This window comes from Aulonocara stuartgranti, assembly GCF_965226115.1.
Source record: "Aulonocara stuartgranti genome assembly, chromosome: 15".
NCBI lineage: Eukaryota > Metazoa > Chordata > Actinopteri > Cichliformes > Cichlidae > Aulonocara > Aulonocara stuartgranti.
Genome location: NC_138951.1, coordinates 39,102,878 through 39,115,290, shown reverse-complemented (window position 1 = coordinate 39,115,290; position 12,413 = coordinate 39,102,878). Strand labels below are relative to the sequence as shown.

At 37.3% G+C, this 12,413-nt stretch overlaps 1 protein-coding gene across 2 annotated transcripts in view; it reads left to right on the top strand.

The window, feature by feature from the left end:
- atp13a3 (ATPase 13A3) overlaps positions 1 to 8,323 on the top strand; it is a 57,179-nt gene extending 48,856 nt beyond the window's left edge. The window contains exons 30-34 of one of the 2 annotated variants that reach the window (XM_082505577.1): positions 147 to 325; positions 450 to 538; positions 775 to 855; positions 1,591 to 1,683; positions 2,688 to 8,323. In XM_082505577.1, coding sequence (XP_082361703.1) covers positions 147 to 325; positions 450 to 538; positions 775 to 855; positions 1,591 to 1,683; positions 2,688 to 2,885 — 640 coding nt within the window. In that variant the 3' untranslated portion in view covers positions 2,886 to 8,323. The remainder of the gene's footprint in view (positions 1 to 146; positions 326 to 449; positions 539 to 774; positions 856 to 1,590; positions 1,684 to 2,687) is intronic. The other variant, XM_082505578.1, reaches the window with a different exon arrangement.
- The last annotated feature ends 4,090 nt before the right edge of the window (positions 8,324 to 12,413 follow it).

The following is a 12,413-nucleotide window of genomic DNA, read 5'->3' as shown; positions in this document are numbered from 1 at the left end:
ATTTTTGTGTTGAAAAATGAATTTAATCCATTTTGGAAAAGGCTATAAGATTCTGAACATGTGAAGCGCTGTGATTACTTTCTAGATGCAGTATAAAAGGACCACAGAGTGAAAATGTTCTTAATGACTTCTCTGTCTTCACACAGTGTCTGCAACCTCACATCACACATTGAAATGGACTTTGAAAATGAGACAGAAGAGGACGAGCACAACATCCAAAACTATGAGAACACCAGCCTCTTCTACGTCTCTTCCTTCCAGTATCTCATTGTTGCTATTGTTTTCTCCAAAGGCAAACCTTTCAGGCAGCCGAGCTATAAGAATTGTAAGAAACTTTTCCCTAACGTGTGTGTGTGTGTGTGTGTGTGTGTGTGTGTGTGTGTGTGTACACATATATATATGCCCTAAAAAGTAAACTCTACAATTTTATTTGCGTGTTTTCTTCACAGGGCCTTTTGTGCTGTCTGCTGGGAGTTTATATGTTTTCCTGCTGTTCATCTTGTTCTACCGAGTAGACGTCATTAATGGGTTTATGGAGGTGGGAAGACATTAAATGCACACTTTATATTCTTTAATGTAGGATACAGCTTTATTTATCACCTCAGGCTCCATCTTTTCTTGGTATTTATTCATGTAAATGGAGATTCTGACTTTGTTTTTGACTTACTGTAGTATTGCGCGTGCATAAAGCTTTAAGGCAGGGCTGTCTTGGTAAGACTAACTTTATAACTTTTTCTTGTCGCTTCATTGACGAGTGTTTCTCTGTCTGTGTAGATTGTTTGCATCCCGTTTGAATGGAGGCTAAAACTTTTCCTCATCATCTTAGTCAATGCTGCTGTGTCTGTTTTGGTGGAGGTAAGATCCACACGTTCACACTTGGGTAACAGCTGATGTTTTCCCCATGTTCAGATTTTGTTTTCTCATGCAGTGTGCTCATCTTTATCTCGTTTAATGGACAGCAAGATCAGTTTTGTGTTGTAAAGCAGAAACGGAAAGAAGCAAAGTGTGAGGTTTTTAATAGTTAACCGTTTAAAGAATGTGACTTTATTTTGTTACAATATGTGCATTTGTGGGTATTTTACTCCACATGTTTGTCTAATTAAGGATGCTTTTCAGAATTTATTTCTGTAAACCTTCACGACACTGGATTATTAATGCCTGCCTGCTGACTCGCTGGAGCAGTATCACTGTTTCTGCCCTCCTTTTAGATGGCTGCCCTTGCATTCACGTACTGCTTAGTATGCCCCCGTAGATGGAGCCTTTTCCTAAGCTAACAGTGCAGTTTCCCTTCATCTTTGAAGTGAATTGGAGGGACAAAAACACAGCAAGCAGATTCAGTTTCATCAAGAGCTTGCAGTATTTTTTTTAGACGACAATAACCATGCACGGCCTTCTTACTAATAAGCTTAATTTTAACCTCACATGCAATGATTAACACTCAGTTTCATGGAAGGAAAGAAAACTGCTATACTTGGTACTTTAAAGCAGTGTGGCACTAAAAATCAGTTGCGCACCTCTATAACAGGAGCTTTGTGAAATCAAACCAGACTCTCTGTAATTCTTTCCCCTGCCCACTGCACCATCCCATAGACCATCATCCTTGACATCGTCTTACGGAAGCTTGTGTTCAGCCGAGACAAACAGGGCAACTTTGGCGTCACTCCTGCCGCCCCGGCACCACAGGTTGGAAATATCTGACACCTTTTTCTCTAGCCCTTTCTTTTTACTCTTGTGTGGTGTTCTCTCTCTCTCTGTTCCCACTTTTTTCTACTAATGTAACTGCTAACCACGTGCATGTGCAAAACCTCAGTCTTCTGATCTGTACGCTCCTCCCTTTGTCCCTCTAACGGGCACTCTGGTCAGGGCTTAAAAACGTGGTAACTCAGTTTTATTCAGGCTGAGCCACATGACATCAAATGTTGAAACTATTGCTGGATGTCATAGATTGTTGCTATTGAAGCAGCGCTGGCCTTCGGTGAAGTAAACCCATAATCTCATCATATCTAATGTGTGTAGTTTTAATGTTTTTCTGTACTGTAGGTCATTTAAATAAGTGATATGCTTCCATGCAATAGACATGCAGAATGCTGAGCAAAACATTCATCTACTCTTATTAATAATAACAACAATAATAATAATACATATTTCCCATTGCCTAGCAAGTATGACACACACCCCTCCCCCCCACCGCTCCACCCCCTGTGGTAGTCTGCAGGCCCTCTGCTTGCTGCCCTTCTTAGCATCACTCAACATTGTCACTGGATCTCATCAAGTGTAGTATGTTTGTATTTGAATAGTGAGACCTTAAATGTCTTTGTCAGTGTGTGGTTTCTAAGTTACCCTTTTGTCTATGTTTGTAATGTAAAGATCCTTTGTCTGTTTGTTCTTTGAATCCATGAGCTTGTTTTTAAGGAGAAGGCTCAGTCTTTAAGCTGTCTGTAGACCAGAATCATGCTGAATTTTGTTTTAATCTGCATGCACGCACAGTTGCTATAATTTATCAGTGTCAAGAAATATGCATATTACAACTTTGACACTATATGAGCATATTTATATTTTGCATGTAGCAGTTTTGTTTGATTTGGCTGTTCAAGTATTCATTAAAAAACACACACAAACTTTGTCTGTCAGGGAACCTTTCTGCAGTTTTACTTATTTGATTATTTTTCATGTTGTGGTATTCACAGGGAGCCAATGATCTGTATGGACACAAGTGTCTGTCCTGCCAGTGTTGCCCCCGCAAGATGAGACCCAAAGCTCGCTACATGCACCTTGCCCAGGAGCTCAGTGTGGACCCTGACTGGCCTCCGAAGCCCACCACTACCACTGAAGCCAAGCCACGCCCAGAAAATGGCTCTGCCTATCAAATCATAATCAACTCCTAGCACCCCACAGCCTGTACTAGCTTATTCAGCTTCTACCTTTCATACAGGAAACATGCATATGAGGTGTGTTCAGTAAATTTCAATGGAACTGTCATGGGATAACTGCTTGCCTTCACTGTTCGTGCTCCAATGCTGTATAGTTTCAGATACTGTATTATTGCGCAAAAAAAATCTATGACACACATCTACCAAATGAATTTACATTGAACTTCGCTCAGTACTCTTGCTCTCTTTGGTTCACCCCCACACACGCTCTCAGGTCGCTTTTTATTTATCGTTAAAGGTGCAATATGTTGAACACCTTACTCTCGAAAAGGTCAGTGTTGTTTTGCAGGGTCATGCAGCAGCTCCTCTGGAAGTAGTGCTGCTTTTACTTTGCTTTTCATTTGCAAAGAAGGATAAGTGCAGCAAACAGCACAAGGCTTAAACTGACCATAGCAGGTTGGGCTCCACTGTTTTACTCCTTATAAAAGAAAAAGCAATCTCTGGGAAGAGCTCTTCCTTCCTTCATGTTAGACTGACGCAGGCTTTATGCAACAGTGACTCAGTGTCTCACCTTGAGATACAGTGCGGTATTACACTTCAGTACGGGCTGGCGCTACCTCGTTATCATCCTTACTTCAGTAGCTGTCATACAATCTTCTGATAATTTGTAAATTTTTAAGCAGTTTTAAGCTACCAGTCTTGTATGTTTCACCTTTAAATGTCACAAATTGAAATCCTCCTTTATTACAGTGTCTTTACTGAAACTAAGCAGCATTCAACTCAGTCTAGAAGAACCATTGAAAAGCCATCAAAATGGTGCATTGGCCCCTTCAAATCAACGTTCAACACAGGTTCAGCATAACCTCGCTTTGTGTGTGTGCAAGGGGGTGGAAAAGAGAGGCCGGGGCCCACTACACTCCAGAGCTAGCCTCTCACATACGTGTTCTGTCAGAAATCTCAGTTAAGGTGTTTAATCCTAATTAAGTTATTCCTTTTATATGATTGTCATAAATAACAAGGTCTGCAGATTACAATATTGACCACAATACTAGAGTTTTGATTAAGAGTGGAATGGGATGTGTAGGTGTTTCAGAGAATGGAGAAGTACGGCGTTGGATAGGATGTGTTTCTCAACAGACATTTGCACATATCTTAGCTGATGTGAATATTGCAAGCTCTAATTGCTACTGTGTAGTGCTCTTTTGCAGCTAATATAGATACATAGAATTTCAGTCAGCTGTGGGGAGGTTTGCAATTGTATACTGGCTGCATTTAGTGCTTTGTGCAGTTACACACCCATAAGGGGAAGTACCTTTATATTCCTGCTTTGAAGTAAAGACACACTCATATCTAATTGGCTATCGGAGATCATGTTAAACATCTGAAGAATACAGAATTATTTTTTAAATCTACCATCAGATAAATTTGTTCCATGATTTGTTGACCTGCTATAATTAGATGTGACCTGTTTCAAAATCAGTCTGTTCTCGGGAACTTCTCATTTCCATGGTTAGGAAGGTTAGGGAGAGTGTTTTTTTACAAATTGATTGAAATTAAGTGTAATTTATGCCAAGTTTCAGTCAACTTTCAGTCAGGCCATTATGGCTTGGTAAATAATAGGGGGGGAACCTTGATGCTGCAGAAGGATATGATTATGTTTAAAAAAACAAACAAAAAACAGTGAATATTTGATGTACTTCCATTATGGGTTTTTTTTGTTTGTTTTGTCCAAACATGCTACCTCTAAAACAAATGACTGAATTCTCATCTATCTTAACAGTACTGGCATTAATGTTAATATATCATACTAATAGAATTTACATAGAATATTGCATCTTTATAATAATTGTCAGGATCATATGCTGTTAACGCTGACTGGGAACAGCAATGCCTCCGTTTGGCACCTCCCTATCCATCTATACCAGCGGTCCCCAACCTTTTTTGCGCCACGGACCGGTTTATGCCCGACAATATTTTCACGGACCGGCCGTTAAGGTGTCGCGGATAAATACAACAAATTTAAACTAGTACCGGTACTGAAAAAAAAGAAGATTTATTCATAACACACGTGAAAAGACCCAGGAAAACAGAGTTAATGATAAAAACGATAACAAAATAACGCTGAAAACCGATAAAACCCCTGAAAACCATAAATTTCACACCTGAGCCTCAACTCTCGCGGCCCGGGTTGGGGACCGCTGATCTATACTGCTTTGGCCTTCTAGTGCTGAAAATCTAGCAAAGTCGCCTCTACTTACTGTGCTTCTCTCTACTCTTTCAAATTGTTTTCTAGTGTGTAATAAGCTTTATAGAATTATGGGCTGCTAGTGGAACTTTAAATCATAAATATTTTGTTTGCATCTACTGTATGAGCCATGTCCTGTCTGCAGAAAACATGGAAAAACATGCATGAAACCAGCTCTCTATGGCCACGCTCTGAAGATAGTTGATGGTTGCAATGCTAGAAATAGCACTTCAGTTACAAAGCTTAACTATAGAATTAAGAAAGATTAACATTACATTTATGTATTACAAAAAAGGAAAGAATCTACATCAGAAACGGCATGAATCTGTCTGATTATTGTGGACAGCTAACCACATGCATGATACCATATGAATCTAAGCATCTGCATATTCAAAGCCTTTTTAGATTGGCTCCAAAAAGGCAGAAGTACATGCTTACATTTTCAGTTTTAAAAGGAGATTTCTTCCTATGGAAGACTGATTACAATACTGTACTACATTATAGCAGCTGTGCAACTGATCCACTCGCTGTTTTAAAGCAATCATGAAATGACAAAACCTGTACAAGATGGATGTTTACGCAGCCAAATTTCTATATTACACGTAGCCTGATTGCAAAGAGTCAAGAGCTGTATTTATGCTCACTCCTCTTTATTTGGCATTTACAGTAATACTCCATGAAATGTCTTTCAGACTCACCCCACTAGATTTTGAAGGAGCTGTAAATGATTGAAGGCTCTCCCTAATAAAATCTAATGGGGAAAGTTCAGTCTTTTAAAATGGGTTTCAGTCATTACTGACCAAACAGATGGATGAGAAAGATGAGCATTCTCATATGAAAGAGTATGAAGATTTTTTTTACATTGTGCATTTATAGCCATGGACGTGGAGAAATGGGCAAACTTCTTTACAGGCAGATTAAAAACCAGTATAGGAAGACTGTAGTATCACTTTAAACCAACTTGCACAAATCAGGTTAACTGTATCAGTGTAAGTGTAAAGCACAGCAGGTTGCCTTTCATGAATTGTAGTGGTTCGGTTTCTTCAGAGTGCTCATTAGAGATTATGTGACGCCGTACAGAAAGAAAAACGATTAAAAAGAAACTTGATTCCTCCAGGGGAAAATGGAGCAAATGAATTCTCAGACATCCTAACAGCGCTGTTATTGTCTGACTCTTCTTCAAGTATTTATCTGGTTCACTGATTGTTTTTCTATACAGTGGAAATTGTCATATTAGTAATAATAATGTAAGGTTGCTCCAGTGCTAAAAGCCATTTCAGCAGTGTCTATTCAGATGCATTCATGTGAAAGTTGGGCTCCATGTTGCATAAACCTTTCCTTGGATGCATTGTTCATTATTACTTTGTGCGTAAAGAAGGCTCTATAGATGGGATGCAGATGTGATGATTTGTATTCATGCGAATTCAAAGCATGGCTCACATTGGCATTTTTGTGCTCATTAGCAGAATGGTTAAAGTGTGTCGTCATGTTGACTGAAAGCGATTTGGCATGTGTGCTCTGACACTGGTCACATCCGTCACACGACTTTCTCGCTTTTCTATATTAATTATATATTTTTTTTTCTAGGTGACCTGTGAGGTTAAGAATGAATGTAATGCAAAAAAACCTACAAAATTTAATCCAATGCAATATTACAATTATTGATATTTCCAAAGACTTTTCATCACACTTTTTTCTTTCCAAAAAAAGACTGAGTGAAAGAGAGAGGTTTCATCTGTCCTGTGTCAGTTTCAACAAAGCAAAAGACGGTTTTTAGTGGTGATAATGTTAATAATGTTAGAGGTTGGATCATATATGAGATGTACATTTCTAGTGTGTGCAAAAGAGTCGAAAGTTATAAAAACAATTATGGTTTTTGAATTATCAAAGGGCTGGTGTGTCTTTTTCTACTTTTTTTGGTACTGTGTTACAATCATTTGTCTATTTTTGGATTATGGATTAATCTGTACTTTCACTTTTGTTATGGAGTTGCATTATCTTTGTTTTGGGGGCATAAATCCTGGGCATTTATTTCATAGTTTGAATCGAGTTTTGCAAAGTATGATTAGGGCACTTGGATTAATATCATTTGGGCAAAAACGTGTTATAAACTTCATCCAAACCTTTAGAGTTTGGATGAAGTGAAATGTTCACCATCGTAATTTCAAAGATTTCTCTTAAAAAAAAAAAAAAAAGAAGAAGAAGAAGAAAAAAAAGATCGGTTTCTGTTTTGTTTTTCACTTTTTCTTTGGTTTCTCTTGTGTGTAAACTATGAATTAAATTCTGTCACAAAAAGGGAATTCAGCTGCAGTAGGTTAGGCATCTCTGCTTAGCTCATTCAGAATATGAGCATCATCTGACAATCTTTGTCCTGATCGTCATGTGTATGTATTTTACTTTTTTCTTTTTTCTTTTTGTCTAGAGTTTTTTAAACACTTCCATGTAAAGTGTAAATGTAATTTAGCAGAATGTGCATTGTTGTTCAACATCAGAGGCCTGTTGTCATACATACATAGCTGCTTAGGAGCAAAATGTTTCAGTCTCAGCTGCATCATCACTGTGCACTTCAACACAAACAGTTCCACCTATAGATGTGCAAAGTGTGAGTACTACTATTGCTTTTCCCTGTACTCGGGTTTTGCCTTTTACTGTAACAACTGTATAGAAGCAGTGGATCTTATGCTGAAACCTCTATGCTCTTAAACAGGTACAGGACACCAACTGTTCAGTTAGCATTGGCCTCTTATTTAAACCATGTATTTAAAACACACCACCGAATGGCATTTAGATTAAATCTAAATTTAATCTGAATTAAATCTGAGTGAATGAACACTCGTGGATGTCGTTTCCTCAGGGAACTGGGTCTATTTGATCATGTATTTGTTACGAATTAAGAAATAAAAGTTGAAACCCAAACTGAATGGGGGGAAAAAACCCAGTTGATTTAATAACTTTATCACAGCCAATCTGGGTTTTTTGTTTTTGTTTTTTCTTTCAGGGCAATTTATTTGCTGTGCTTATTATTTGCAGGTCCCTTACCTCAGCAAGAGGGTATATGTATTTACTTTTTAGCAGAGATGTAAATTGTTTTTAAAGAATTTTGTACTTTATAATTTATTTCTTATTTATGTTAAGTTCTTTTTCCCTGAGGATTGTATTTCAAATTTATCTTGATTTCTTTCTTTTCAATAAATGTTTTTTAAAGCAACCTTGATGATAATAGTAATTTTCGTGAATAGGATAATGTGAGGGTTGAAATGCTACAGAAAATGAAGTGGAAGAAGATTTAACAAGAATCAACCTGAGCAGAAAATACATTAGCTTGCCTATTTACAGAATTGAACCCCCAAACTGGGATATGGGTTATTTGCATGTAAAATTAAAACATTTTAAAATATATTACTTTTGTTAGTGTTGTGTGAAAGTCTTGAGTCACCTCTCATAACCTATATTATGTTTCCAAGGAGCCAGACTTTCTTTATAATGGGCTATGACTGATTAAAGCATAAAAAGACACTGAACTCAAAGGGTAAAGCAATGCTGTCTGCTTGTAACAGACAACTTGGTAAAGAACCAAATTAAAATGGTCGTTTTAGGCAAGGTGCAAGCAGCCCATCGCATTTTTCTACCTTCTTTTTAGTTGAATCTACGTAAAATGCCGGAGATAATAATTTGCGAGGCATGAAACCGTACTTTTGCATTAACAGGCAATTTCTCCAGAAAATATCTCAGCGTAAAGTGCAGTGTTGGAAAGAGTTTCAGGCCTGTTACTTCTTTTTTCCTCGACTTGTCCTATCTACATCACATAGACCGTATGCATTTTTTTTAAAAATAGGGAAAAATCCAACAAAAACCTGAGATCCGTGTGAGCCACTGTTCATTGAAGCTTCATCTGAAATGGGCAAAGGCTGGTTATCCTTAAGGAAGGGAAATGGAGACGAAAGCCTGAGGTATTTGAAAAGTTACGCTTTCTGTGCATCTTGTGAATGTAATGACTAAAGAAGGAAGTCATCTAGGATGGTCAAACTTATACTATAGGTGCATGCTCTAGTAGCCTCCGGGGCACCTGTTGTTGTCAATTGACATTACATAAATAACATTGAATTATATTGAACTATAGAGACATTTAAAAATCGAAAAAACACAGTATAAAAAGAAGAAATAATGGCAGCTTTATTTCCTAAACATATGTAGTGCACATTGTTATGGTTATCCCTAAAAACCCCGACACAGATGACGAGGGTGTCATTTGAAAAGAGATATTATTATTATTATTATTATTTATTTTTTTTAACTTTATTTAACAAACAATGAGTATACAACATACGAACAGATGAAGTATACAAAACAACAGAACATTAACACAAAAAGCCAAGGGTAAAAGAAAAAGGTAACAATTATAAGGATACACGCAAAAATTCACATACATATATTGTTTTGAGAGCCTTTTTGTTGGTGCAGTCTGATATTGATTGTATGTACATTTCCACATCCTTAAAATAATGACAGAAATATGGTGTTTTGTTAGTAAACATTTATCATACTTCTTGGGGAACTTAAAGAAACAGAATAAAACATTTTCCCATCGTAAAGAAAACTCCCTTAAAATATGGACAATAACAAAGCTGCTAAATTCTTCCAGAATCTCTGTGTAAAAGAACAGTACCAAAAAAGATGTCTCACAGTTTCTGGATGATCCCCACAGAAAGTACAATTAGTATTAATTTCCCTTTTAAATTTTACCATGTAGTGACTGGCTGGATAACATTTATGTAGAATTTTAAATGAGACTTCTTTCACCTTATTTACAATCAAATATTTATGGGGGACCATCCAGACTGTCTTCCACTTGATATCTGGAACATATCGGTTCCAATAAGATATTATATATGGGAGAGAGACGATATCTTCTTGGAATAAACGACGTATTTTCTTATTACTGTTACCAAGTTCCTGTGAAAAGCAGATTTTTCCTATTGGTGACTCAGCTGGATCAGGGAGAGTGACTGAGGTAGAGATTGAGCTGTCAGTGTTTTTATATAACATTAAAGTCCCTGAGGGTATGGCACCAAGCACCATTGAGAATTCCTGAACACTGATTGGAAAATTATATAGTGCAATAAAGTCGTTGTAAGTAAGTAGTTGTCCCTCTTTATTAACCAGCTGAGCCACCAATAGGATCCCATTTTGGACCCAAGTTTCCAGGAAAAGTGATTTATTTTTATATAAAATATCTCTGTTGTTCCAGATAAGGTATTTGTAAGGTGAGAAGTTGTGTTTATAAATGAGGGTCCACGCTAAGAAGAAGAAGAGACTGAACAGGGTGATCCGAAGGGCCAGCTCTGTTCTAGGATGCCCTCTGGACCCAGTGGAGGTGGTGAGTGACAGGAGAACGGCGGCTAAGCTGTCATCCCTGTTGGACAACGTCTCCCACCCCATGCAGCAGACTGTGACAGCACTGAGCAGCTCCTTCAGTGGGAGACTGCGGCACCCACGGTGTGGGACGGAGAGATTTCGCAGGTCTTTCCTCCCCACTGCTGTCAGACTCCACAACAAAGACTTTAACTGATCAAGCACACACATCCACACATGTGCAATAACACTAAGTGCAATAATCTTTTCTGGCATCGTTGTATTTTTACTCAGTTGTATATAGCATTCGTATTCTATTTTTATCTTATTGTATATTTTTATTCTATTTTATTCTACTGTATATAGTATTTTATTTTATTCTATTCTGTACAGTTGTGTACTGTATTTATTCTTATTGTATTCAAATTTTTGCGTCATAACTTCTGCACTGTCCACTTCCTGCTGTGACAAAACAAATTTCCCACGTGTGGGACTAATAAAGGTTATCTTATCTTATCTTATCTTAAGAGGACCTGCTTATGGAAGGATGAAAGCTTTACAGGGAGTTTCTCAACATTGTAATTACAATTTAAAGTAAAATTAAAGCCACCAAAATGAGAGAAAATATAATATGGTATAAAGTTCCAGATAGAGGTAGGGTTTTTAAGAAAATGTTTAGCCCAATTAATTTTGAAAGTGTTATTTAAAGTAGAAAAGTCTAAGACGTTAAGCCCACCTGATTCGTACTTATTCATCACAACAGTTTTTCTAATATAATGCGTACGGTTTTTCCATATAAAATTAAAGAGCATACGGTCAATATCTTTACTAATTTTCTTATCCAGATGTAAGGAGAGAGCAGCATATGTTAATCGGGATATCCCTTCAGCTTTAGTAATTAACACTCTACCTTTCAAAGACAAGTCCCTTTGCAGCCACTGGTTGAACTTTTTTAGGGTTTTCTGTACAATTGGAGTGAAGTTTGAAGAGCATCTTGATTTTTAGTCTTTGGATATTAACAGTCCCAAGTATGTGACTTCTTATTTAACAGCGATATTACAGATAGTATTTGCAGGGCAGTCTTTAATTGCTAGTAACTCACACTTTTTTAGATTTAGGCATAAACCAGAGGCCTCAGAGAAATCACTAATCACAGTAAGAGCTGGAGGGATTTGGTTTGCATTCTTCGAGAAGAGTGTGGTGTCATCGGCTAACTGGCTGATGACGAGCTCCTTATCAGCTATGGTGATTCCTTGTACAACACTGTTTGAAATATTAGTTGCAAGAATTTGTGTACAAAGTAAAAATAAATATGGTGAAATAGGACATCCTTGGCGAATACCACGTTTCAGGTCAAATCTCGGGGTGGAGCCGTTAATCATTTTAATAGAACCATTGCCATTTGTGTATAAGGTTTTGACAGCTTTACAGAAAAACTTGCCTAAGCCAAATTTTTCCAAAGAGTGGAAAATAAATTGATGTTCAATTGTATCAAAAGCCTTATAAAAATCCAGGAAGAGAATGAAGCTATTGTCAGGTACCAGATCAGAGTAATCAAGTAAATCCAAAACCAGTCTAATGTTATTAGAAATGTGTCTGTTTCTCATAAAGCCTGATTGTGTCTCATCAGTAATTGTTTCCAAGACCTCTTTAATTCTGTTAGCAAGTATTAAAGCCATAATCTTATAGTCATTATTGAGCAGGGAGATGGGTCTCCAATTATCAATAAAGAGTAAGTCTTTGTTTGGTTTTGGAATAAGTGTTATGAGACCTTGAGTAAGAGGAGGGAGGGTGTTATTCTCTATACTTTCTGTAAAAATCTGCAGTAAAAACGGAGCCAGGAGATTAGAAAATGATTTATAAAACTCTGCAGTCAAACCGAAAAGAGATATTATAGCAGAGGTACGTATAGGAACCAATTCCCTACATCGTTTATTTTGTCAGTG